This window comes from Mustela putorius, unplaced genomic scaffold, assembly GCF_011764305.1.
Source record: "Mustela putorius furo isolate JIRA1106 unplaced genomic scaffold, ASM1176430v1.1 tig00000174_pilon_pilon_pilon, whole genome shotgun sequence".
Taxonomy (NCBI): domain Eukaryota; kingdom Metazoa; phylum Chordata; class Mammalia; order Carnivora; family Mustelidae; genus Mustela; species Mustela putorius.
In genome coordinates, this window is record NW_025421304.1 from 14,778,077 (window position 1) to 14,803,223 (window position 25,147).

The window sequence follows — 25,147 nt, forward strand, 5'->3', positions numbered from 1 at the left end:
AAAAGTAAAATAGAGTAGTAGTACAGCGTACTGGGGAGAAGGGAGAATGGGTGGGCCTTGGGCTGCTAGAGCTAGGCCAGAGGGGAAAGACCTCTCTGAGGAGGTCAGCAGGGGTGTAAGGTAAGTGTAGAAGCAAGTCCTGTGAGGAGCTGGGAAGTTTGGGGACGTTTTGGAAGCCCGGAGAATAGCAAGTGCCAAGCCTTTAGTGGCAGCATGGTTGGCTTTTTGGAGAAACTGAGAATGGTGTATGGTAGGTATAAAGTAAATGAATGAGTGCGTGGGAGTGATTAAAAAGTAAGGGGCAAGTGGACACAAGGGACAGGAGGACTTTGGATGCTGTAGTGAGGTTTTTTGTCTTTGCTCTGACTGGGAGTAAAGCCATTAGGAACGTGTTATGGAAACAGTGACTGAATCAGTCTGACTGACATTTGTAAAGGTCTCCTGAGGAGGTGTTTTGGGGGCCCCGTGGAAGTAGGGAATTAAGAGGCTGCTGCGGTAGTTGTGGTGATAGCTCATGGTGGTTTGGCCAGAGCAGTGGCTGTGTTGGGCTGTATTGTGCAGATGGCAGCCTCAGGATTGCCTGATGGCTCGGATCCAGGGTGTGAGAGAAGGACGACAGTGAGGACTCCAGGTGCATACATGGTGTGAAAGCTGAAGTCCTTATGACGGCCGCTAACGTCTGCAGTGATCCAGCCCTGTTACCTCTCTGAATTCATCTCCTACCACTCTTCTCCTCACCCGCTGCGCTCATGCCACATAAACCTCTGTCCTCCTTCCTCAGGTGTGCCAAGCATAGCCCAGCTCTAAGCCTGCGCTCTTGCTGTTTCCTCCGCCTAGAGCATGTTTCTTTGAGATACTCATGTGGTTTACTTCCTCACTTCATTCAGATCTCTGATAGACCCACCAACCGCTATACAGAAAAATAACCACCTCTCCCTTCAGCACTTCCTTCTCCTCTTACTCTGCAATTAGTGTTCCTCTGTCTTAAGATAAGTGGGTGGGTTGAAAGAATTGTTTGACAGTAACTAGATAGACACAAAGAGAGGAAAAAAAAAAGAATCGTTTGTTATGCATCTCCCTGCATTAGAATATAAGCTTCCTGAGGGCGTGAGGAGTCTTTGGTGCCTGGCCGGTAGTAGGGTAGAAGGCATTCCATGAATATTTACGCTGACATTTACTCAGGAGGAAGAGTGAGTCTGGGGGAAAAAACCCAGAGTCCGTATTACGATGGTATGTTAGTTTGAGATGCCTTTTTAGGTGTCCTCGCAGAGATGCTGAGTAGGCAGTTTATGTATACAAGACTGGAGTTCACAAAGAGGTCAGGGCTGGGTGTATGCAGTCAGGAGACATCATGTTATAGGTGGCTTTTAAAGCCATGGAATGAAGAGAAGTCACCTGGCGGTATAAGCTGATGGAGAATAAGAGGTCTAAGGCTAGAGTTCTGAGGCACTCCAAAATTTAGAAGTCTTGACTTGGAGAGGGACTGTCCTACTATTTAAAAATACCTATATTTATACCTGAGTCAAAGAAAGACTCCTATTGGTCAGAATGCACAGGTTGCCTGAAGCCAAGAACTGAACGGTGCTGCCGAGAAGCCGCACGCTGACCCTGAGGACCATGTGGGAGTCCTGCCTGGTTCCCTTTGCAGAGGCACAGCTCCCTGTGGGCCATGTGAAATGCTGCTGGCTGCTGTTGCTTTCCCGTGCAGGTGCAAGGTGTATACCCATTCCAGCACAGCACTGGTTTGTTTACAGGGAAGGAGCTGGCTCCAGGGGTAGTCTTCTGAATGTAGTTAACCTACACAGATCATTTTATTGATCTAAAAAAAATTACAGAATTAATTTCTTTGAAACCAAGTGGAAGTCTTGGCTCTATCCTGTTTAAATCACAGAGGAAGCATAGAGATGTCTATGGCGATTTTCTGTGCTTATCTATACTGCATTAAACTTGAGTAGTTTGTTTTGCCGGGTGAAAGTTTTGCTGGGTGTTTTTACAAGTATTTCTAGAATAAATATACTTACTACATAGGAAACATAGTTTATCTTGAATATTGAAAAAACACTCTTAAGCTATCTTAACCTTTCAGAATTTATTAGAAAAAATAGAAAAGATGTTTCACTGGCATATGTACTCATGCTTCAATTCTCAGACATTAAGTCATATATTTTTCATGTTTATATTCAAGAATGTTGACTTAAATGTATTTCCCTGAAGGTCTGTCTCCTTTACAGGGAAAAAGACAGATTCCTGTAACTAAAGGTAGAGGAGGGGCAGGAAGGCTGAAGAAAGCTGCTTGTTCTGGGTCAGGCTGTTTTCTCGTCCAAGAGTGTTGTTTTGTTCCACCTCTCCAAAGCAAATTTGATGACTTAGATGGGCTTTTGTTAAATCATGGAATTCATCTGGGCCAGGTTTAATTCATAGCTTTTTTTTTTCTTTTTCTGAGTAGTCAGAAAAAAGTAGTAGATGGGACCTGTGAAGTTCTGTTTCTCAGGGATATTCTTTTTTTTTTTTTTTTTTTTTTTAAGATTTCATTTATTTATTTGACAGACAGAGATTACAAGTAGGCAGAGAGGCAGGTGGAGAGAGGAGGAAGCAGGCTTCCGGCTGAGTAGAGAGCCCGATGCGGGGCTCGATCCCAGGACCCTGAGATCATGACCTGAGCTGAAGGCAGAGCCACCCAGGCGCCCCTCTCAGGGATATTCTTAATAGGTTATTGCTGGGGCTCCTGGATGGCTCAGTTGGGCAAGTGGCTGCCTTCGGCTTAGGTCATAATCCCAGGGTTGTGGGATCGAATGCCACATTGTGCTCCCTGCTCAGCAGAGAGCAAGCTTCTCCCTCTCCCTCTGCCTGCCAGTCGGTCTCTCTCAATTTGTCAAATAAAAAGAAAAAAAATTAGTTATTCGTGCGCCTGGGTGGCTCAGTGGCTTAAAGCCTCTCTGCCTTTGTTTGGCTCAGGTCATGATCTCAGGGTCCTGGGATCAAGCCCCTCATCCAGCTCTCTGCTCAGCAGGGAGCCTGCTTCCTCCTCTCTGCCTGCCTGCTTCTCTGCCTACTTGTGATCTCTGTCAAATAAATAAATAAAATCTTTAAAAAATAAGTTATATTGCTTATTTGTGCCTTTTGGCTTAGGTTTGAAGTAGGGATACTAGGGAACTATGCCTTATCTTAAAGGTTTACTTTTTTTTCTTTTAAAGGTTTTGTTATTTATTAGTGAGTGAGAGAGAGCGAGCACCAGCAGGGGGTGAGGGGGGAAGGGGGGGAGGGAAGAGGGAGAAGCAGACTCCCCCTCCCTGCTGAGCAGGAAGCCCCAGGTGGAGCTTGATCCCAGGAACCTGAGATCGTGACTTGAAGCCAAAGCAGACGTTTAACTTACTGAGCCACCCAGGCATCCCTTAAAGGTTTAACTTTTAAGAGATAAATGTCCTTGTGGGCTAAAATACAAATTGTCCTTTCATACAGCTTCACACAGAGGGTGAGGGCGGTAGCTCCTTGTGGCATTGTTATGTTTAGATTCCAAGAATGGTGATATTTGATTCATTAAAATGTATTGATAAAGTCTGATTGGTTTAAATCTCATTGAAAGTCCTTCTGACCCAAAGTGATGTTCTTCTCCTCCCCCAACTTAGTCTAAAGCACTTAGAATCTCCACACCACTTACCGGTGTGAGGTACGTGAAGGATAACAGCCCTTGTGTGACCCCAGTGTCTACGGCCACACACAGCTTGAGCCGTCTTCACACCATGCTAACAGGCCTCAGGAATGCACCAAGTGAGAAACTGGAACAGATTCTAAGGTTAGTTTGAGCCCTTCTTTCCTTCTAAGATTTGATCCTTGACCATTTTCTATTTCAGTTTTTTAACTTTTAGTGCCTTAATTCACTCATTATTAATCATATACCAGTTGCATGCTCAGACCCTGTTAGTCTGTGGAGGACCTAGTAATATGGGATGTATGAATGGAAGGTGATCATTTTTCCTCAGTATCTTAATGTGTTCCAGCTGTTACCACAGAACACCGTAGACTGGGTGACTTAAAAGCAATAGTATCAAGGTGCCAAGGTGCAGTGTTTGGTGAGAACTGCTTCCTGGTCTGTCTTTCTGCTGTCCACACATGCTGTGAGGAGGCAGGGGAGCTCTCTAGGGCCTCTTCTACAGGGACACTAGTCCCAGTGATGTGGGCTCCACTGTCATGACCTAATCACCTCCCAAAGGCCCCCTGCCAAATACTGTCACATTGGGGATTAGGTTTCAACATTAGGTTTCAAGAATTTGGAGGGGGAACACAAAAATTCAGTCCATGGCATTCAGATTTCTCTTACGTATTTTGGGAGATGGTAACTAACAGCACTATGCACTGTAGGTTAAAGCACCAGACTACTACCAACTGTTCTATCTTAAGATTTCAGGGAAAGAGGGATCAATAGGGGCACCTGGGTGGCCCAGTGGGTTAAAGCTTCTGCCTTAGGCTCAGGTCATGATCCCGGGGTCCTGGGGTCGAGCCCCGAATCAGGCTCTCTGCTCAGCCAGGAGTCTGCTTCCCTTCCTCTCTCTCGGCCTGCCTCTATGCCTACTTGTGATCTCTGTCTGTCAAATAAATAAATAACGTCTTTAAAAAAAAAGAGGGGGGGGATCAGTAAAGATGGGAGTTGTCAAAGGACTCCATGCAGAGGATTGAACCTGAACAAATTCCTGAGGTGTTGGGTCAGATTTGAAAACATCAACCCTTAATATTTATAGCTAATGTCATACCACTGTAACTTCTGTAAGCTCCATAGAATACCCTTCCCCTGAAAACTACGTTAACTGCCTTTAGTCCTTGATCTGCCTAAGACTGGTGGGAATATCACTGAGCTTTGGTGAAAAGCATAATAGACTGATCTCATGACCTGTGCATACTTTTTGCAAATTTATTTGAAAAAACTACCTTCAAGGCCCTTCCTAGTTCTAAAAAGTATAGGATTTGTTGACATAGACCCTGTAGGAGCCCATTTTGTTTCTGGTGGTAAAGTGTAAGAAGGTCCAGTATACACACTTGAGTAATTTCTTTTTCATAGCTAGACTTACTAAACCATGAAGTCTGCTTTATTTATAAACTTGATTGTGATTAATACCCAGTAGGCCATGTTGTATGGCCTCTTTCTAAGTCATGTTTCTCAGACCTTGTATACTTAGAATAGAGAAGCATTTTATAAATACATTTTAGAAGATTGACTTAGTCTTTATATCTTACTGATCACTTTGGCATCCCTAACCAGGTATAGCAGCTTCTTTAATCACCATTAGTGGGGTTAAATATTACCAGTAAATACTAGGTAAAACCAAAGAGTCCTGTTTTCTGAAAGGTACCTGTGTGTGTTCATAAATAAAACTTTCCTTGTATATGATATTCAGTAGCTAACTCTTGGAGGATTATAACTGATTTTTGTTTTCTTTGTAATTTTCTAAATTTGCTAAGCCTTTACAATGAGTATGTATGTCTATGATCATGATTAAAAAAAAAAACATACTTGCTTCAGCACAGTCATGCTGAGCTAGCATCGGCCCCTGGGATTGGATAGGGCTGCAATCCTTGCTGTGCCCAACTCTTACCATACCTCTGGACCGTGGACCCCCACAAAATGAGTGAGCTTCAGGTCTTTGTGAAAATGTGTAGCAGGATCCAAGCATTCTGCACACACAGGAAATGTGCTTCCTGAAGGAGTGAGTGGAGAGCATGGAGGGTAAAATACTACTTGGTACTCATAAAACTAAATCAGAAGAAAATACCAAGAAAGAAAAAACAGAAGGTGGAGGAAAGCTTAAAGACAGAACAACCATCAAGTGAGGAAAGTGGTCTAGAAATTGATAGTGAAGGTGTGACTGAACCAAAAACTGACACTCCTGAAGAAATGGGAGCTAGGGGGCACCTGGGATGCTAGTGGGTTAAAGTCTCTGCCTTTGGCTCAGGTCATGATCCCAGAGTCCTGGGATCAAGCTCAGCATTGTATCGGGCTCTCTGGTCAGGGAGCCTGCTTCCCCCCGCCTCTCTCTGCCTGCCTCTCTGCTTACTTGTGATCTCTGTCTGTCAAATAAATAAATAAATAAAATCTTAAAAAAAAAAAAAAAAGAAAGAAAGAAATGGGAGATGACAGTGTAGGGGTGACTGGGGAAATGATAGATCAGGCAAGTGATAAAGAAGTGGCTGCCATTGATGCCCTAAATGATGGTGAGCTACAGAAAGCTATTGGCTTGTTCACTGAGGTCATCAAGCTGAATCCTCGCTTGGCCATTTTGTATGCCAAGAGAGCTGGTGTGGTCATCAAATTACAGAACCCAAATGCTGCCATCTCAGACTGTGACAGAGCTATAGAAATAAAGAAATAAATCCTGATTCCGCTCAGCCTTACAAGGGGCGAGGGAAAGCACACAGACTTCTGGGCCACTGGGAAGAAGCAGCACATGATCTTGCCCTTGCTGGTGAACTGGGTTATGATGAAGGTGCCTGACATATGCTGGAAGAAGTTCAGCCGAGGGCCAGAAAATTGCCAAACAGAGAGAAGGTATGAGTGAGAAAGTGAGCATGAAAGATCAAAGAAAGAATAGAAAGGTTTAAGAAGGTTTGGGAAGAATATGAGGAACCTCAGAGGGAGGAAGAAGCCAGATGACCAGACTAACTCTTTTCTAGGTGTCAATCCCGTGGGAATGCGTGAAATGGTGGGGCAAGCCAGGAATGGAAGGGATGCCTGGGCTCAGTGAAATTCTTAGTGACCCAAAGGTCCTTGCAGCCACTCAGGATCCAGAAGTTATGGTGGCCTTCTGGGATGTGGCCTAGAACCCGGTAAATGTGGCAAATATCAGAGCAACCCAAAGGTTATGAATCTCGTCAGTAAATTGTCAAATTTGGAGGTCAAGCATAATGCCCTTCAGATAAAACCCTTGCTGAAGGAAAAACAACATAGATCACGTGATGGATGTCATAGTAATACAGGGTGCCTCTGACCTCATGGAGGGAATGTTGGGGTGCTGGGAAGAGTCCCTACCCCTCAGCCCCATGTGCAACCCAGACATTTTGTAGTGGTTTGCCAGTGGGTATCCATTCGCATCATGTTTTCCTACCAGGAATTCGTACTAGGAATTATAAACCTTAAAAATACTTAAAAATAAGTTAAAAGGGTGTGTTAATCCCTTAAAAAAAAAAAAGATGAAAATGTTATTCCACAGGCCCACATGATGGATTAGGGCACGATGCAGATAATGCTTTTGCATTGAATATATATTGCCTTTTTAGCTTTAAAAAAAAAAAATCAAGGAAATAAACCTCGTTTTGGAGGAAAATAGGTAGAGTGGCAGTAATGGCTTGTATGAGTCTGTAGTATAGTTTATATACCTCCTCATTCTGTTTTCTTCCAGGAGTTGCTAATGGGAGTTGTGTTGCCCTCTGGGGAAAGGATAGAAGGCAGTTTTGTTTGTTACCAGTGATTGCAGATGTGTAGGGTAGATGAGGGCCAGTCAAGAAGGCTAATAAGCTTAATTGCAGTGAAGGTACAGTTCCGTGTAAGAAATATTTTTTTCACTCAAAATGGTTATACCAATACTTCTGATAAGGAGGTATGGAATTTCCTAGAATAATTTGGGAAGTGTGTAGTTTTTTTAAAGACTTTTAAAAGATTATATTTATTTATTTGACAGAGATCACAAGTAGGCAGAGAGGCAGGCTGAGACAGAGAGGGGAAGCAGGCTCCCTGCTGAGCAGAGAGCCGGATGTGGGACTTGATCCCAGGAACCTGAGATCATGACCTGAGCCGAAGGCAGAGGCTTTAACCCACTGAGCCACCCAAGCACCCTAGTTTTTGTTCAAAGTATTTTATATTTACAGGTTAGTTAAATTACAGAGTTATAAATAGTTTATTACTTTGTGACTGGGCTAGACCTTTAAGTTGAATAATTTCTTACTCTTTTTTTTTTTTTTTTTTTTTTTTAGGACATGTTCCAGAGATCCAACACAGGCCATTGCCAACAGATTGAAAGAAATGTATGAAATATATTCTCAGCATTGCCAGCCAGATGAGGATTTCAGTAGTTCTAAAGGTAAGGCTTCATACTGTCCATCTTGTTCTCATCTTTGAAGTTTAACTACATGGAGTCTGTCCTTCATAAGTGAATCAGAAATACGAAGAATAGATTTAGGGCTTTAGAATGATGGCTACAATATGAATGTCCAACTTTTCTGTTAACCAAGTGGTTTCTGGGCCCTTCTCCATACGATAAAATGTAGACTGATATCTGGTACTTTGTTGGCAAAATCTTTAGTTCCATTTGTAGACTGGATATTATTAGATTCAGAAGTGTAGTGATTCTTCAAAATGTGAAGAATAAGTTCAGAAGATACAGCTGTTCCATGCCCAGACCTGCCCTAGAAGTTGTCTGATGTCATAAAGTAGAAACAGGTATGAGTGGAATAGTAAACCAGTTATGTATACCTTTTAGCATAGAGCTGCTTAGTTCAAACTTACCAAAAAAAAAAAAAGTATGACTCTTAATGGAATGCTATTACAGTTTTTTAAGTGGAAATTTCATTTCACAGGGACACCTGGTGGCTCAGTTGGTTAAGTGTCTGCCTTTGGCCCAGGTCATGGTCCCAGGGTCCTGGGGACTGAGTCCTGCATCAGGCTCCCTACTCAGCATCTGCTGCTTCTCCTCTCTCTCTCTCTCTCTGCTGCTCCCCTTGCTTGTGCTCTCTTCCTCTCTTTCTCTCACTGTCAAATAAATAAATAAAATCTTTTTTTAAAATTCATTTTACAGTTTTAGAAAAATGTTAGTGTTACTGTGGTTACCATGAAGAAAATTAAGAAGTCATAGGAATGATTGGAACAGCAGCTGTACAAAGTGCATATATATATGAAGTTAATGGTTGGTTTTTAAATTTTATTTTGTGGGCAGCAAATGGAGTAGACTCTCACTTTCTACAGTGTGTTCTTTGCATGTGACTTTTATCTTTTATTTATGCAGAAATTGCCAGCAAACATTTTCGTTTTGCGGAGATGCTTTACTATAAAGTACTAGAATCTGTTATTGAACAGGAACAGAAAAGACTGGGAGACATGGATTTATCTGTGAGTAAATCACCAATGCATTGGTGCATAATAAAAATGTAGTTTCCTTTCAGCCCTACTCATACAAAACCTAGACTAAACTAAACAAAGATAAAACTATAGCTTTGAGGGAGTAAGATTGGCAGCTGAGGAAACTCGTGTCTTGAGTGTCTTTGCCTCCAGTCCCCCACTTACTGTTCTCAGTGTGGCAGGCTGTGTAGTAGAACTCATGGCTTCTGTGGGCAGTTAAGATTCCATAGTCAAAGACTGAATCATTCAGACTTAAGGTAAATTGAGTTTTTAGGGTGCATGAACTTGTTAATCGGCACGCTCCCCAAACAAACCTTGCACAGCAAGAGTAAGTTGAGCATTGACTAGATAGGACTTTAACATAAATATTCAGCCATTGCTCTTTGACTAAGAAAATTATTTTTTCCAGATTTTACTAGTTAAGAAATATAAATTGGTTTTGAAATAAGTAGTATTTACTTTTAATGACATCAGTAAAAATGACTTTTAAAAACTATTTTTTAAAATAACATTTTGGAGAAAATTATAAAGCTGACCAATAATTATTCTAATTTCTTCTATTTACTTTTATTTTTGTACATGAAATTATGGCTGTAGGAATTTAAAAAGCTGTTAAGACAGAGGGAGCCTGGGTGGCTCAGTGGGTTAAGCCACTGCCTTCGGCTCGGGTCATGATCTCAGGGTCCTGGGATCGAGTCCCGCTTCGGGCTCTCTGCTCCGAGGGGAGCCTGCTTCCTCCTCTCTCTCTCTCTGCCTGCCTCTCTGCCTACTTGTAATCTCTCTCTGTCAAATAAATAAATAAAATCTTAAAAAAAAAAAAAAAGCTGTTAAGACAAATTTTTAAATTTTGAGACACATACAGAAGGGTGTATAAAACAGCTGCAGTTTAGGGGCTGATAAAAAGAAGATACCTTTATACCCACCTCAAAAACTTATAAAACAATTTTTTATCGTAGTAAAATATACATAACATAAAATTTGGCATTTTAAGCATTATTGAGTGTACAGTTCAGTGGCATTAAGTACATTCACAGTGATGCGCAACCCTCACCACCAGCCATCTTCAGAACTTTTTCATCATCCCCAACTGAAAGTCTGTGTCCATTAAGCAATGACTCCCCATCTCACCTCCCTTGAGTTCTGGTAATCTCTTCTTTCTGTCTCTACAGATTAACCTCTTCTAGGTATAATACAGTATTCTTTTGTGTCTCGTGTATTTCACTTGGCATGACGTGTTCAAGGTTCATCCATGTTTTAGCATGTCAGAATTTCCTTTTCAAGGCTGAACAGTATTCAGAATATTACTCATAATCAACAATATATAATTGTTTGCCTTTTTTTGGTCAAGTTGTAGGAGTTGTTTACGTATTCTGGATATTAATCCCTTATATATGATTTACAAACATTTTCTCCCATTCTGTGGGTTGTGTCTTTATTTCATTGATAGTGTCCTTTGATAGACAAAAGGTTTTAATTTTGATGAAGCCCAATTTATTTTTATTCTCCTGTTTCCTGTGTTTTTGGTGTCTAAGTAACTTTTTAATTCAAAAATAGCAAATGTTGGGGCGCCTGGGTGGCTCAGTGGGTTAAGCCGCTGCCTTAGGCTCAGGACATGATCCCAGGGTCCTGGGATCAAGCCCTGCATTGGGCTCTCTCTGCTCAGCAGGGAGCCTGCTTCCTCCTCTCTCTCTCTGCCTGCCTCTCTGCCTACTTGTGATCTCTGTCAAATAAATAAATAAAATCTTTAAAAAAAAAAAAAAGCAAATGTTTATGTACAGATTTGGAAAATTAATAACCAAGGAAAAAAGGGGGGGAATGTAATTATGCCTCCTGAGAGAAGTATGTGCACTTGTGGCCCGTGATCATGCAGCTAGTCACCTGCTTTCCAGCTGTCTTTCTCTGACAGTGGCCTCCAACTGTAAATACCATTTTGTAACCTCTTTCCACATTATTATTTCCCTAAGCAGCAGGGTGTTTGTATATTTTTGTTAGGGATATAATATTTTATCAGCTGTATTTCATAATATGTAAGGTTTTTGAAAGTTCTTACACATTTTTTTAATACTTGTTTTGCTAAAACATGGGCTTATTTATCAAGCTAAGAAAAGTTCTATAAGAAAGTAAGCACATGGGGGGTGGGGTTATGGACACCGGGGAGGGTATGTGCTATGGTGAGTGTTGCGAATTGTGTAAACCTGGTGATTCACAGCCCTGTACCCCTGGGGATAAAAATATATGTTTATAAAAAATAAAAAATTAAAAAAAAAAGAAAGCACATAGTTCTCACTACCTCAGAAAATAAGACTTCCTTTCATATTTTTATTTAACTTGACTGGGTAGGAAATGTCTTTGTTAGAGTAGGCTAATGTTTCTAAATGTTAATACCTTTGTTTTATAGGGCATTCTGGAGCAAGATGCATTCCATAGATCGCTTTTGGCCTGCTGCCTTGAGGTCGTTACTTTTTCTTACAAGCCTCCTGGGAATTTTCCATTTATTACTGAAATATTTGATGTGCCACTTTATCATTTTTATAAGGTATTTTAAAAATCTGTTACTGATGAGGAAATTGTAGGTGTGACCATCTTCCTATTGTTAGCTGGCTAATTCATTTTGCTACCTAAGTACATCTCTTCTCTTTTTAATTATATATTTAATAGTTTTTACTCTATCTGGGGAGAAGAAATAGAAGAGTCCTAAGAACTATTTAAATTCTTCTCAAACAGTATAAAGGCCAATTTACGGTAAAAGCTTTATTTGATTCTTCCTTTTAAAACTGCTATTGACCTTTAGGATACTTTGATTTTATTGTCTAGGAAACCTTTCAAAAAAAGTAGCAAACCAGTAGCTAATCCTATATAGCAACCTTTTAAAATTTTTTTATTTTAATTAATTAAGTAGGCTCCACTCCCAGTGCAGAGCCCAATTCCAGGCTTGAAATCATGACCCTGAGATCAAGACCTGAGCTTAAAATCAAGAGACCTGACTGAACCACTCAGGTGTCCCAACCTTTTTTTACTTTATGGAAATAACATTGAAAGTCTTTGAGAAGAAAAAAGTTCTCTTTCCCTTGTTACATAGAAGTGCAGAGTGATGGCATTGATTTGGTAATTATTTGTCTTGATATGGATTTAGTGTATGGGTTTATCTTAATTATTATATAGTAGTCAAAATCAATGTTTTTTAGTGGCATGGATTGAATGTTTAGAATTTTTGTTTTATTTATTTATTTACTTATTGATGTATTTATTATTTTTCTAAGTAATCTCTACACCCAACATGGGGCTTGAACATAACAGTCCCAAAAGTAAGATTCAGATACTTTACCAACTGAGGAGCCAGGTGCCCCTAGAGTTTTTAAATGTGAAATTTTAAGAGTAATATTTTTCAGCTTAATAGAAAAGGCATCTTTATTCTTTGAAAAATGTTTAAAATATGCCATTAGAAGATTTTCTATAATTCCTACATGAATTTTAAATAATTATTTATAAAGACAGTGAAGGGAAGACCAACTGTTTCAAAATAGTATTGTTATTTAGATTTGTAATTTCTGATTAATTACCTGTTTTATCTACAAATATGTAAAAAACCAAAATGTACCCATTTTGCTTCACACTTACTAAGTTTTTGGTGACAAAAATAATTATTAAAGCAGGGCATTTTTAAATTTCAGGTGATAGAAGTATTCATTAGAGCAGAAGATGGTCTTTGTAGAGAGGTGGTAAAACACCTTAATCAGATTGAAGAACAGATCTTGGATCATTTGGCATGGAAACCAGAGTCTCCACTCTGGGACAGAATTAGAGACAATGAAAACAGAGTTCCTACTTGTGAAGAGGTTTGTGAAAATACCTTAACATCTCTCTATAACAAAAGTGCATCAGTAACTAGTCAGTTTATATTGCTCACTGAGAGCAGTTAAACTTGGTGTCTTCGGGGGCGCCTGGGTGGCTCAGTGGTTAAGCTGCTGCCTTCGGCTCAGGTCATGATCTCAGGGTCCTGGGATCGAGTCCCGCATCGGGCTCTCTGCTCAGCAGGGAGCCTGCTTCCTCCTCTCTCTCTCTGCCTGCCTCTCTGCCTACTTGTGATTTCTCTCTGTCAAATAAATAAATAAAATCTTTAAAAAAAAAAAAAAAAAACTTGGTGTCTTCGTTATGTGAAGTGGGAGGGTGGCAGTTGGGTTTAATATGGTACAGTCACCCCTGTATCTGAGAAAAATCCTCTAAGTCTAGGAGTCAGAAATAATGCTTGATGGCTGTAAAGCTCAGTGCCAGAGTAAGAATTCAGTGTTCTCTCTTAATTTTTAGTACAGTTTCTGTACCTTAGAATGGTTGGTATTCGGATTCTCTAAATCAGTAATGAAGACTGATTCATATTTAGTATTCAGCTATTAGCTTTGAATTTTTTAAGCCTGCCAGACTTTTTTTCAACTTCAGTATGAAACTGGAGAAGACAGCTGATTTTATTTAGGTCGAGTAACTGGTGAGCATGTTTTGTTTTGCCTTAGATTGTGACTGTATTTCTAATGAAACTGCCTTTTCGAATAATGACACTCTGTGTATATCATTCTTTATAGGTTATGCCACCTCAGAATCTGGAAAGAGCTGATGATATTTGTATTGCTGGCTCTCCTTTGACTCCCAGAAGGGTGAGTGAAGTTCGTGCTGATACTGGAGGACTTGGAAGAAGTAAGTTTAAAGTAGCAGAGGGAATATTTGGGAGCCTAATATCTGGGAATTGAAATTCTATCTAAAACTACAAGTGAAGTTAATGGAGTTTATATAGAAGAAATATTTTGTGCATTATAGTACTACATGGATCACTTAAAAGTAATGCTTTTGAAGAATATTTAAGAACACAGGAAGAGGCATGTAGTAACAGGTGACTATAAAAAGAGAATGCTGTGTATTAATGTGATTCTTATATTTGAAGTGTGTGTTTATATATAAGCATATAGAAGAGCTGAAATGGGAAAACCGAACTGTTAAGAACAATTATTATTGGACGATAGAATTCCTTGTGCTTTCGGTAAATTTTTTTTTTTTAAGATTTTATTTATTTATTTGGCAGAGAGAGACACAGCGAGAGAGGGAACACAGGCAGGGGGAGTGGGAGAGGGAGAAGCGGGCTTGCCACTGAGCAGAGAGCCCCACGTGGGGCTTGATCCAGGACCCTGAGATCATGACCTGAGCAGAAGGCAGAGGCTTAATGACAGCCACCCAGAGGCCCCTGCTTTCTGTAAAATTTTTAAGATGAATATGTATTTCTTCTAAAATAAGAAGAGGGACACCTGGGTGGCTCAGTTAGTTGAACGTCCAACTCTTGATTTCAGCTCAGGTCATAATGTTGGCATTGTGGGATTGAGCTCCAAGTTTGGCTTCATGCTTGGCACAGAGTCTGCTTGAGTTTCTCCTCCTCTGCCCCTCCCCCTGCTCTCTCAAATAAATAAATCTTAAAAAAAAAAAAAACTCAGGGGTGTCTGGGTGGCTCAGTGGGTTAAGCCTCTGCCTTTGGCTCAGGTCATGATCCTGGGGTCCTGGGATTGAGCCCCACATCAGGCTCTCTGTTCAGCGGGGAGCCGGCTTCCTCTTCTCTTTCTGCCTTCTCTCTGCCTACTTGTGATCTGTCAAATAAATAAAATCTTAAAAAAAAAAAAATCAGAACAGCGTTTTTTTGGTTACGTTAGTCCCCATACAGTCCTTCCATTAGTTTTTGATGTTGTGTTCCATGATTCATTATTTGCATGTAACACCCCTTCCTCTATGCAATCTGTGCCCTCCTTAATACCCATGACCAGGCTGTAGAGCTGTATGATGCAAGTAGGTATAGACAAGTGAGTTAAAAGTGGTGAATGGCCAGAGTGAGTTCAGCTTTGACTCTTGGCAGTCGAGCTGTGCTATACTGGTTAGTATGACAGTAGTGCTGGCCCAAGAAATAGAGAAAAGAGAAGTTTCGCTATTCATCTGATTATATTTAGGCGGCTTTTTAAAAAAAGTAACTTCTCTGCCCAATATAGGGCTTGAACTCAGAACCCCAAGATCAAGAGTCGAATGCTGTATGGGCTGAGTCAGCCAGGAGCCCCTTCAGGTAGCTAGCTCTCTGTAATGTCTTCCAGGTACAAGGTTTAAGTTTATACAGCTGAGACAAAACTGCTTTTTAAAAAAGTGATTCTGTAAATTCAGAGAGCTCTAAATCCTTGGATGCCATTAGAAGGATATTGTTGTTTCTAGATCAACCTTTTGATATATTCAATAAGCACTGGCTATAGACGAAAGATCAGTTTTAAAATCAGGAATCGTTTTATGTCCGTGCATACTCAATAAGTATGGATGAACTATATGAAAATGTCCTCATTTTTTGGAAGAGGTAGATTGGCTTAACTATTTTTCTGCTTTTACCTGCTTCAGACCCATAGATCTGACAGTTGGTCTTCCTCAGTCCTTTTTCTGTAGTTTTTTCCTTCCCTAGTCTATGGATTTGGGACCTGACTTTAAGCTTTATTTTCTTTGTACTCATCACTTTTCCAATTTCAATGTCTCTTAATGCCTTACAAGGTAATCATCAGTCATAATGCATTCTTTCTGACTGCAGCTTTGTTCCAAATACAAAGCTAGTGAGTTTATTGGCTTTTGTACCATTGAGAAATTGAAATGTTAAGCTATCAGCTGTCAGGACTTTTGTACTATTGAGAAATTGAAACATGAAGCTATAGGCTGTCAGGACTATTATTATCAATCCCCTTATGACCTCTCTACGTAGATTTTAAAACTTAAATAAACTACCGATATGCTGTTGGACATGCTGCTTGAAAATTCAGTCCTTGATGTGAATGTTTAACAACAGACCGTGCCATGATGGTTATAGAATTTGCTTCTATTTAGGATGATGAAGTTTTGGAAATAGTGGTGATGATTGCACAAAATTGTGAGTGGAATTAATGCCACTGAATAATACACACAATAATGGTTAAACTGGCAAATTACATGTTATATATATTTATATTAAAGAAACTAATAACGTAATATACCCCAAACCATTGAATAGTACAATTTAAATGATTAAAATGTATGTGAATTATATCTCATTAGAGTTGTTTAAAAAATATAATAAACTAAGCTTAATTGAGTCCAAAACACATAATATCCAATCTTGCTGAAGAACATTACTGAGCTTTAGTAATTTTCTGTGTGTGGAAAAAAGATAAAGATGAAAACTAATAAAACTGGGGTAAAATGCTCCCGGATGATATAGTAATATCACGTCCCCTTGAGTAGTGGCTTTACGGTAAAATCACATCATACGTGAGTGAATATCATCAAAAATATCATAGGAAAATAGAATAATTCTTTAAATTGCCCCTAAGTCATCAAGGTTCTGTAGGAACAGAATGTGGAGTTTGGTTGATTTAGCAGAAGCTGGAATAATGTAGGGAGCATTGTGCAACAAATAGAGAAATTTTCCTGTGTTTAAATTTTGCTCTTAATGATGTCTGGTTGAATTTTCATTAGTTGACTATAGCTGTGATATGACCCCTTTAATTTTTGTTTATGAAGTATTTCAGACACTAGCTTTGAACATAAGAGCTTGGATTCAGAAGTTAGATCTGAGTTTTCTTGAGTTAAACCGTTGGTTTGATGGGTTTTTGTTTTTAACTATAGGCATAACATCTCCAGCCACATTATATGACAGATACAGCTCCCCAGCAGCCAGCTCTACCAGAAGGCGTCTATTTGTTGAGAACGATAGCCCCTCTGATGGAGGGACACCTGGGCGCATTCCCCCCCAACCCCTAGTCAATGCTGTCCCTGTGCAGAATGTATCTGGGGATGCTGTTTCTGTCACACCAGTTCCTGGACAGACTTTGGTCACCATGGCAACAGCCACTGTCACGGCCAACAATGGACAAACAGTGACCATTCCCGTACAAGGTAAGGAAGGCAGGTTGGATATTGAGTTCTTTCTTGGTGGCCTTTATGGAAAGTCACCTGAGATTTGGCTGGAATGACAACGTGAGATAAGAGTGGAGCGGGGGAAGGAGGCTGGGAGGGGAGAAATTGCACACCCATGCCTGGAGAGCCTTTCATCATCCTCATTTTCTCCCTAACAAACTAGGTATTGCGAATGAAAATGGAGGGATAACGTTCTTCCCGGTCCAGGTCAATGTTGGAGGGCAGGCACAAGCTGTAACTGGCTCCATCCAGCCCCTGAGTGCTCAGGCCCTGGCTGGAAGCTTGAGCTCTCAACAGGTGACAGGAACAACGTTGCAAGTCCCTGGTCAGGTGGCCATTCAACAGATTTCCCCAGGTGGACACCAGCAGAAACAAGGCCCACCTTCAACTGGCAGCAGTATTAGACCGAGGAAGACCAGCTCTTTATCGCTTTTCTTTAGAAAGGTAATTTTTCATGTACCCTTGCCAGAGCAGAAGCTTGGGAAATACAAGTGTTAGGTAAACAAAATTGGAAATGTTTTTGTTTCTCTACCAGGTTTACCACTTGGCAGGAGTCCGCCTTCGGGATCTTTGTGCTAAACTGGATATTTCTGATGAACTGAGGAAAAAAATCTGGACCTGTTTTGAATTCTCCATAATTCAGTGTCCTGAACTTATGATGGACCGACATCTGGACCAGTTGTTGATGTGTGCCATTTATGTGATGGCAAAGGTAAGCACCATTTGGAATATAAAAGGAAAAAGTAAAGATACTAGCTCAGAACACTTCTAACAGTTTTACTGAGGTACAATCACTTCATTCATTCACTTTTTTAAAAAATTTTTTAAATTTATTTTCAGCATAACAGTATTCATTGTTTTTTCACCAGACCCAGCGCTCCATGCAATCTGTGCCCTCTTCAATACCCACCACCTGGTTCCCCCAACCTCCCACCCCCCACCCCTTCAAAACCTTCAGATTGTTTTTCAGAGTCCATAGTCTCTCATGGTTCACCTCCCCTTCCAGTTGCTCTCAACTCCCTTCTCTCTAACTCCCCTCATTTTTAAGTAGGCCCCACACCCAGCATGGAGCCCAGCGTGGAGCTTGAACTCACAACTCTGAGATCCAAAACCTGAGCTGAGATCAAGAGTTGGGACACTTAACCAACTGAGCCACCCAACCACCCCTTAACTCACTCACTTAAAATGTACACCTCCTTGGATTTTAGTACATTTACAGATAACGTGCAGCCATCTCCACAGTAAATTTTAGAACATAATACTCCATTGTATGAGTATATGATATTTTGTTTATCCATCAGTTGATGGTCATCTGGGTATTTTAACTTTTCGGCTATTATGAATAATGCTTTCGTGAACATTTGTGTACAAGTTTTTGTGTGGACATGTTTTCATTTCTCTTTGATACGTACCTAAGAGTGGATTGCTAGCTAGGTCATATACTGTGTTTAACCATTGGAGGAACAGCCAGACTGCTTTTGCAAAGTCCCTGCACCATTTTGTATTTCAACCATTAGTATATGAAGGTTTTCATTTTTCTACCTTTTCATCAGCACTTTTTCTTTAAATATTTTATTTATTCATTCAACAGACAGCACAAGCAGGGGCAGTGGCAGGGAGAGGGAGAAGCAGGCTGCCCCCCTAAGCAGGGAACCTGGTGGGGGGCTTGATCCCAGGACCCTGGGATCATGGCCTGAACCAAAGGCAGATACTTAATTGACTGAGCCACCCAGGAGCCCCTCTTTTCAGCACTTTTTATTATTAGACATTGTTTTTTAAAATAACTTACTGAGGTGAAATTCACATAACATAAATGAGCCATTTTTAAATGAACAATTCAGTGGTATTTGGTACATTCCCATTATTATACACCTAATCTTTATGTTGTTCCAAAACATTTCCATCCCTGCAGAGTAAAACTACTTAAGTAGGTTATTTTTCCTCCTCCCACTGGCTCCTGGCACCCACCATTCTGCTTTCTGTCTCTATGAATTTGGCTGTACCAGGTGCCTCTAGGAGTCATATAGTTTTTGTCTTTTTTTTTTTTTAAAGATTTTATTTATTTATTTATTTGACAGAGAGAGATCACAAGTAGGCAGAGAGGCAGGCAGAGAGAGAGAGGAGGAAGCAGGCTCCCTGCTGAGCAGAGAGCCCGATGCGGGACTCGATCCCAGGACCCTGAGATCATGACCTGAGCCGAAGGCAGCGGCTTAACCACTGAGCCACCCAGGCGCCCAGTTTTTGTCTTTTTATGATTGGTTTATTTCAGTGAGTATAATGTCCTCAAGATTTATCCGTGTTGTAGCATGAGTTGTAATTTTGTTCCTTTGCAAGGCTGATTAAATACCACATTTTGCTTATCCATTCATCCAATGATGTCCACTTGGGTGGCTGGCACTTTTTAGCTATTGTGAATAATGTACTGTGAACATGAGTGTATGAATATCTCTCAAGTTTTTAGTTTCATTCTTTTGTTTTTATACTCAAAAGTGGAATTGCTGGGTCATATGGTAATTCTGTGCTTAATTGCTGGAGAAATTTGCCATATTTTTCAGAGCAGCTACACCATTTTACATTCCCACCAGCAGTGCATGAGAGTTCTAAATCCTCTACATCCTTGCCAGCTTCTTTTCTCTTTTTTATTATAGTCATCCCAGTGAGTATTGATACATTCTGGTGGTTTTGACATATATTTCCCGAATGACTAATGATGTTGAGGGTCTTTTATTGTGCTTATTTGCTGTTTTTTTGAGTTTTTGCTTCTAGCCATCCCAGTCATTTGTATACCAGTCATTTGTATATCTTCTTTGGTGAAATACTGGTTTAAATTCTTTGCCCGTTTCTGATTTGGATGGTTTGTGCTTTTTTGTGATTGAGCCATAGTTTTTTATATGTTCTGGGTGCAGCTCTCTTGCCAGGTATTTGCAAATATTTTCTGTTTTTGCACTTCTGGATGTTATTGTGTTATTTGAAGCATAGTAATTTTTTATTTTGATTAAGTCCGTTTATTCTTTTGTTGTTTGTACTTTTGCTCTCGTATCTTAAGAATACATTGCCAAGGCGCGCCTGGGTGGCTCAGTGGGTTAGAGCCTCTGCCTTCAGCTCAGGTCATGATCCCAGGGTCCTGGGATCAAGCCCCGCATTGGGCTCTCTGCTCAGCGTGAGCATGCTTCCTCCTCTGTCTCTGTCTCTCTGCCCACTTGCGATCTCTATCAAATAAATAAATAAAATCTTAAAAAAAAAAAAAGAATACATTGCCAAATCCAAGGTCATGAATATTTGTTTTCTTCTAAAAGTTTTATAGTTTTAGGTTTTAACATTTAGGTCTGTGATCCATTCTGAGGAATTTTTATTCATGGAGGTAGGAGTCCAACTTCATTCTTTCACAGGAGGCTATCCAGTTGTTTTTATTAGGTAGTGAGAATATTTAAGGATCAACTCTCTTAGCAACTTCCCGGTATGTAATATTGTTAACTGTAGTCCCCATGCTAGATACTCAATCCCTAGAACTTACTCATAACTGGAAGTTTGTACTCTTTGACCAGCATCGCCCCAGTTTTCCCACCCCCAGCATCTTAATGTATTAAAATCAGCTTCAGATTTATACTTAATTCCAGTGAGGAAAAAGAAGTGTCCTATGTAGCTGTTTCCTTTTAATCTTTGAGATGTATTGTGATATGTATTACATCCATAAGTGTTATAAATCCAACAACTGCATTGTTATTTGTAATTCTATGACTTCCAAAGGAGCTGAGAGAAGAAATATAATGTATAGCCTTTATTAATTTTATCATTTCTGATTCTCTTCATTGGTTCCTGTGGTTTTGAGTTGTCATCTGGAGTTATTTTCTTAGCCCAGTACAGCATTCCTCCTCTTACTGTGCCGTTTTTGGCAAATATATCACATTTCTGTATGTTTCAGGCCCAATAACATATATATATATAGTTTTATATAATGGCTTTTTAAATCAGTGAAGGAGAAATACACATTTTATGCTGTCTTTACAGTTACATAATTGTCTTTACCAGGGCTCTTTTTTTTTTAATGTGTATTTGAATTGCTGGGGTCACTTGTTTTTAATTTGAACTTCTGGTATTTCTTGTAAGATTGGTCTTTTAGCAGCAAATTGTTTTTATTTGTATTTATTTCCCTTTTTGAAAGATAACTTTGTTGGACACCATATTCTTAGTTTTTTACTTTGAGCACTTTGAATATGGTGTTCCACCGCCTCTTCGGTTCAGTCGTTTCTGATGAGAAGTTGCCTCTTACTTTACTGGGCTTCTGTGGATGTTGTCAAGATTTTCTCCCTTTCTTTGGCTCTCAACACTTTTACTATGTCTGGGTATGATCTCTGCATTTATTTTAGACTTGGAATTCTGGATGTGTGGGTTACTGTTTTTTAAATAAACCTGGGAAGTTTTCAGCCTTTATCATTTTTTTTTCTGCTTCTCTCTGTGCTGAATGATGTTCACAGATCCCCTGAAGCTCTGTTAATTTTTCTTCCTTTCTTTCTCTGTGTTCTTCAGGTTTCACAATCTATTCCAAGTTGGCTAATTCATTTTTTCTTTGCCATTTTAGATCTGTTTTGTCCTTTTGGTGAATTTGTCATTTGGTAACTGTACTACTTTATTACAATCTGTGTTCAGATACCACCCACTCCCTCTTGTTGCTGAATTTTAGTATGTTTTCTTGAATAGATTGTTCATTTTGTATATGTCCTTAGGACCATTTCTAGAGACTTGAAATGCCTGTTTTTATAATTGTCACCAGTTTCACTGGGGAGTAGGTTCACAGAGCTCTTTAAAATATTTTGAAGTCCATTTCTCTCTCAGAATACTCTTATTCTTTGCCAGGTCACAAAAGAAGACAAGTCCTTCCAGAATATTATGCGTTGTTATAGGACTCAGCCACAGGCCCGCAGCCAGGTAATTACATTTCCTCTCAGGGCTGAAAATAAAGCTTAACATCTTTGATAAATATAAAAAATTAACCACAGTTAATTCTTTGGCCTTTTCTCCAAGATAAAAGCTAAGATTCTACTTTAAGGAAGTCTTTTCTTTAATCTGACAACTTTACATCTTGATTAGTTTAAGTCCTCTTTTCTCTAAAAGGTGAGGAGGTGGAGGTGAAATTTTTGATTCTTTCTTAATTTAGATAATCATAAGGGAGAATTTAGCAAGTTATTTGGTTTCTGTGTCACCTTTAGAAAACAATACTGTACATTTAACCAAGACAACATTAAAGGAAAATTTAAAACTCATTTCATCTTTAATACTATTCATTTATCTCAAGGGGTAGGTATGTAAGATCTTTGCTTGAGAATAGCTTGATTTTATGGTTGGGTGCTAGTATTGCCCTTTATATTACAGTATTATAGGCCATATTTGGAATTTGAAGCCCGACAGGCCCCAGTGTAAATCCTGGCTCTGTTATTTAACAGATAAATGACCTTGGCTGCATCTATTAACTTCCCTGAGGACAATAACTGTTACTACATGGAGCCACTGTGAGAATTTAATTACATGTCAAGGTCATTTAGTCCAAGATGTGCTCAACAGATCTGTCCCTTTCTCATGGTCTCTCTAAAGGTGTATAGAAGTGTTCTGATAAAAGGAAAAAGGAAAAGAAGAAATTCTGGCAGCAGTGATAGCAGAAGCCATCAGAACTCTCCAACAGAACTAAACAAAGACAGAAGTAAGTGTTTAGGGTCTTTATGAACACTAAGAAAACAAAATTAGGAGCTTCTCACTTTTTAGGCCTAAGGATTACTAAATGAAATTACAACTATATTAAAATAGTGGCAAAAAATTTGTCGGAACAATAAACAAAATCCTAAGTTTGGTGGCAAAGTTGTTTGTCCTTCCTCCCATAGCTTCGAGGCACACTGTGCATAGCATTTTTCTCCAGGGAAATTAGAGAAGGTTTCAGGCAGGAATTTGTTGGCCTGATTTCCAGAAAAGTCTGGTATGCCAACTGAAGCCGTGCTATGGAAATACCACCACTAATGGTTGATTTGCATCACTTAATGCAGGGCACAGGTCCTAGAAAATGTGGTATAATTTATTAGAACTACTCAGTAAGCCTTTGCATGGCAGGGGGTAAAGTTAATACTTACTAGTGTCTGTGCTTTGCTCCCTGGGGTTGAGAAGAGAGTGCCCACGCACAGCAGGTAGCTGTTCACCTTTCTCTCACTGAACTTTCCTTTAAAAAACAATCTGCACTAGCGGGCTTTCTGCTTAACACCCTCTGTTTACCTGCTGCAGCCAGCAGAGACTCCAGTCCCGTCATGAGGTCCAACAGCACGTTGCCGGTTCCACAGCCTAGCAGCGCCCCTCCTACCCCAACTCGCCTCACCGGCGCCAACAGTGACATGGAAGAGGAGGAGAGGGGAGACCTCATTCAGTTCTACAACAATATCTACATAAAGCAGATTAAAACATTTGCCATGAAGTACTCACAGGCAAACGTAGTAAGTTTGACAGGGATTATGTCATACTCTTTTCACCTCTGAGGGAAGGGAAGTAACTTAGGTTGAGCTAGTCTTAGAACTATCGTTCTTTTGTTAAATAAAACTGAGGGAATCTCTAAGAGACATAATATGCCTAACCAACAGAATTTCTTTTTATCGTGAAGCATTTAAAGAGATGGTTTTTGGATTCCCTATAAATTACTGTAATGCACGCGCGAGAGAGCATGCATCCACATTGTCCCAAACTTACCAGCTACAGTAACCTTCCAAGTTACTTAACTTTCTCTCTGCCTCTTGTCTCTTTGTATATCAAAGGGGAATAGGAGTCGACTCTAGCTTATAGGGTTATAGCTGTGGAGATTAAATGCCAGAATGGATTAAAAATGCTCAACCAGTGACTGGCATAAAATAAGCACTTAAGCGTCACTTGTTCTTCAAGTGTAATTGTGGCTGCTAATGCATTACTCTTCAAAAAGCTACGGGTTTATTATACCTCACCACTCTGTCAATAAAAATAACTATTTCCATAAAAAAAATACCTGGCTAGAAATTTTGTTACCTTTCTTAGGCATATGGATTTTTACATTTGTTTTATTATTATTTTTTTTAAACAGATGGACGCTCCTCCACTCTCTCCCTATCCATTTGTAAGGACAGGTTCTCCTCGCCGGATACAGCTGTCTCAGAATCATCCGGTCTACATTTCTCCACATAAAAATGAAACAGTGCTTTCTCCTCGAGAAAAGATTTTCTACTACTTCAGCAACAGTCCTTCAAAGGTGAGCCCAATATAAATCTTGGCCTTTATTAACCCCAGAATGCCTAGGACACTGGAATTGGGGTTAATGGGAAATGCTCAGTACTCCACCTCAATGATGGAAACTACCAGGGGAAAGTGACCAGTAAGTTCCAGTGGAACAAAATACAGGGGTCGGTGGGAGAACTTTAAGGCTGGAAATAGAGTAAAGGATTTAGATTTATTTTTATTCCTTTTCCTGTTTGTGCATATAGAGTTCACTCTGCTGTAAATCTGGAGTTTTATGGTTTTTACACCATTTAAAATGCAAATTTTCCTAACAAAATTTGGATTTCTAAACTGATTGTGGATTGTCTGTTTCTGGGACAGGTAGTGTCTCTGTCCTTTTGGATTCTTTGTCTAAGGAGAGAAACAGCAATTTGTACCGGTCAGTGGGACAGTCCTATTTAGGAGAGATTGGTGAGGCAGACGCTGCCAAACCAGTCTGTGGTGGGGAGGGAATTCTGCATCAGGTCTTAACAGAAGAAAAGTTAGCAAGATGCTGAGGTGTGGAAGGAAGGGGGATATCCAGGAGGCACCAGAAAAGTAAAGAAGAAAATATCCTTAAGGCAGTAAGGCTAGATCACTGGGAATCAGGTGCTGCATTTAGGAGCACAACTTGATCCTAAAGCCCCTTATGGGATGCTTGTATGCATAAAGATTGCTTAGAAAAACAGAGTATGCCTGTGTTAGATACTCACCCTACAACCAACTAAATTCTGGATTAAATAAGAGTTAAATGGAAAAAATAAATACAGAGAGACTCTTCAAAAACAAACAAAGCAGTGTCAGCAGTACCATGAAGGAGAGGTTAGCTGGGGAGGGAACTAGAGA

The 25,147-nt window shown here is 39.9% G+C and overlaps 1 protein-coding gene and 1 pseudogene across 5 annotated transcripts in view; both read left to right on the forward strand.

Moving 5' to 3' along the window:
- The window catches only part of RBL2 (RB transcriptional corepressor like 2), a 54,790-nt gene that overhangs the window by 20,221 nt on the left and 9,422 nt on the right, over positions 1 to 25,147 (forward strand). For all 5 annotated transcript variants that reach the window (XM_004744185.3, XM_045076075.1, XM_004744188.3 and 2 more), the window contains 13 exons: positions 3,627 to 3,793; positions 7,960 to 8,066; positions 8,988 to 9,091; positions 11,499 to 11,636; positions 12,772 to 12,936; positions 13,675 to 13,786; positions 16,757 to 17,026; positions 17,211 to 17,491; positions 17,583 to 17,759; positions 21,902 to 21,973; positions 22,637 to 22,742; positions 23,312 to 23,517; positions 24,132 to 24,296. In XM_004744185.3, the coding sequence (XP_004744242.1) occupies positions 3,627 to 3,793; positions 7,960 to 8,066; positions 8,988 to 9,091; positions 11,499 to 11,636; positions 12,772 to 12,936; positions 13,675 to 13,786; positions 16,757 to 17,026; positions 17,211 to 17,491; positions 17,583 to 17,759; positions 21,902 to 21,973; positions 22,637 to 22,742; positions 23,312 to 23,517; positions 24,132 to 24,296 (2,070 nt within the window). The remainder of the gene's footprint in view (positions 1 to 3,626; positions 3,794 to 7,959; positions 8,067 to 8,987; positions 9,092 to 11,498; positions 11,637 to 12,771; positions 12,937 to 13,674; positions 13,787 to 16,756; positions 17,027 to 17,210; positions 17,492 to 17,582; positions 17,760 to 21,901; positions 21,974 to 22,636; positions 22,743 to 23,311; positions 23,518 to 24,131; positions 24,297 to 25,147) is intronic.
- Positions 6,053 to 7,687, forward strand: LOC106005000 (annotated as a pseudogene).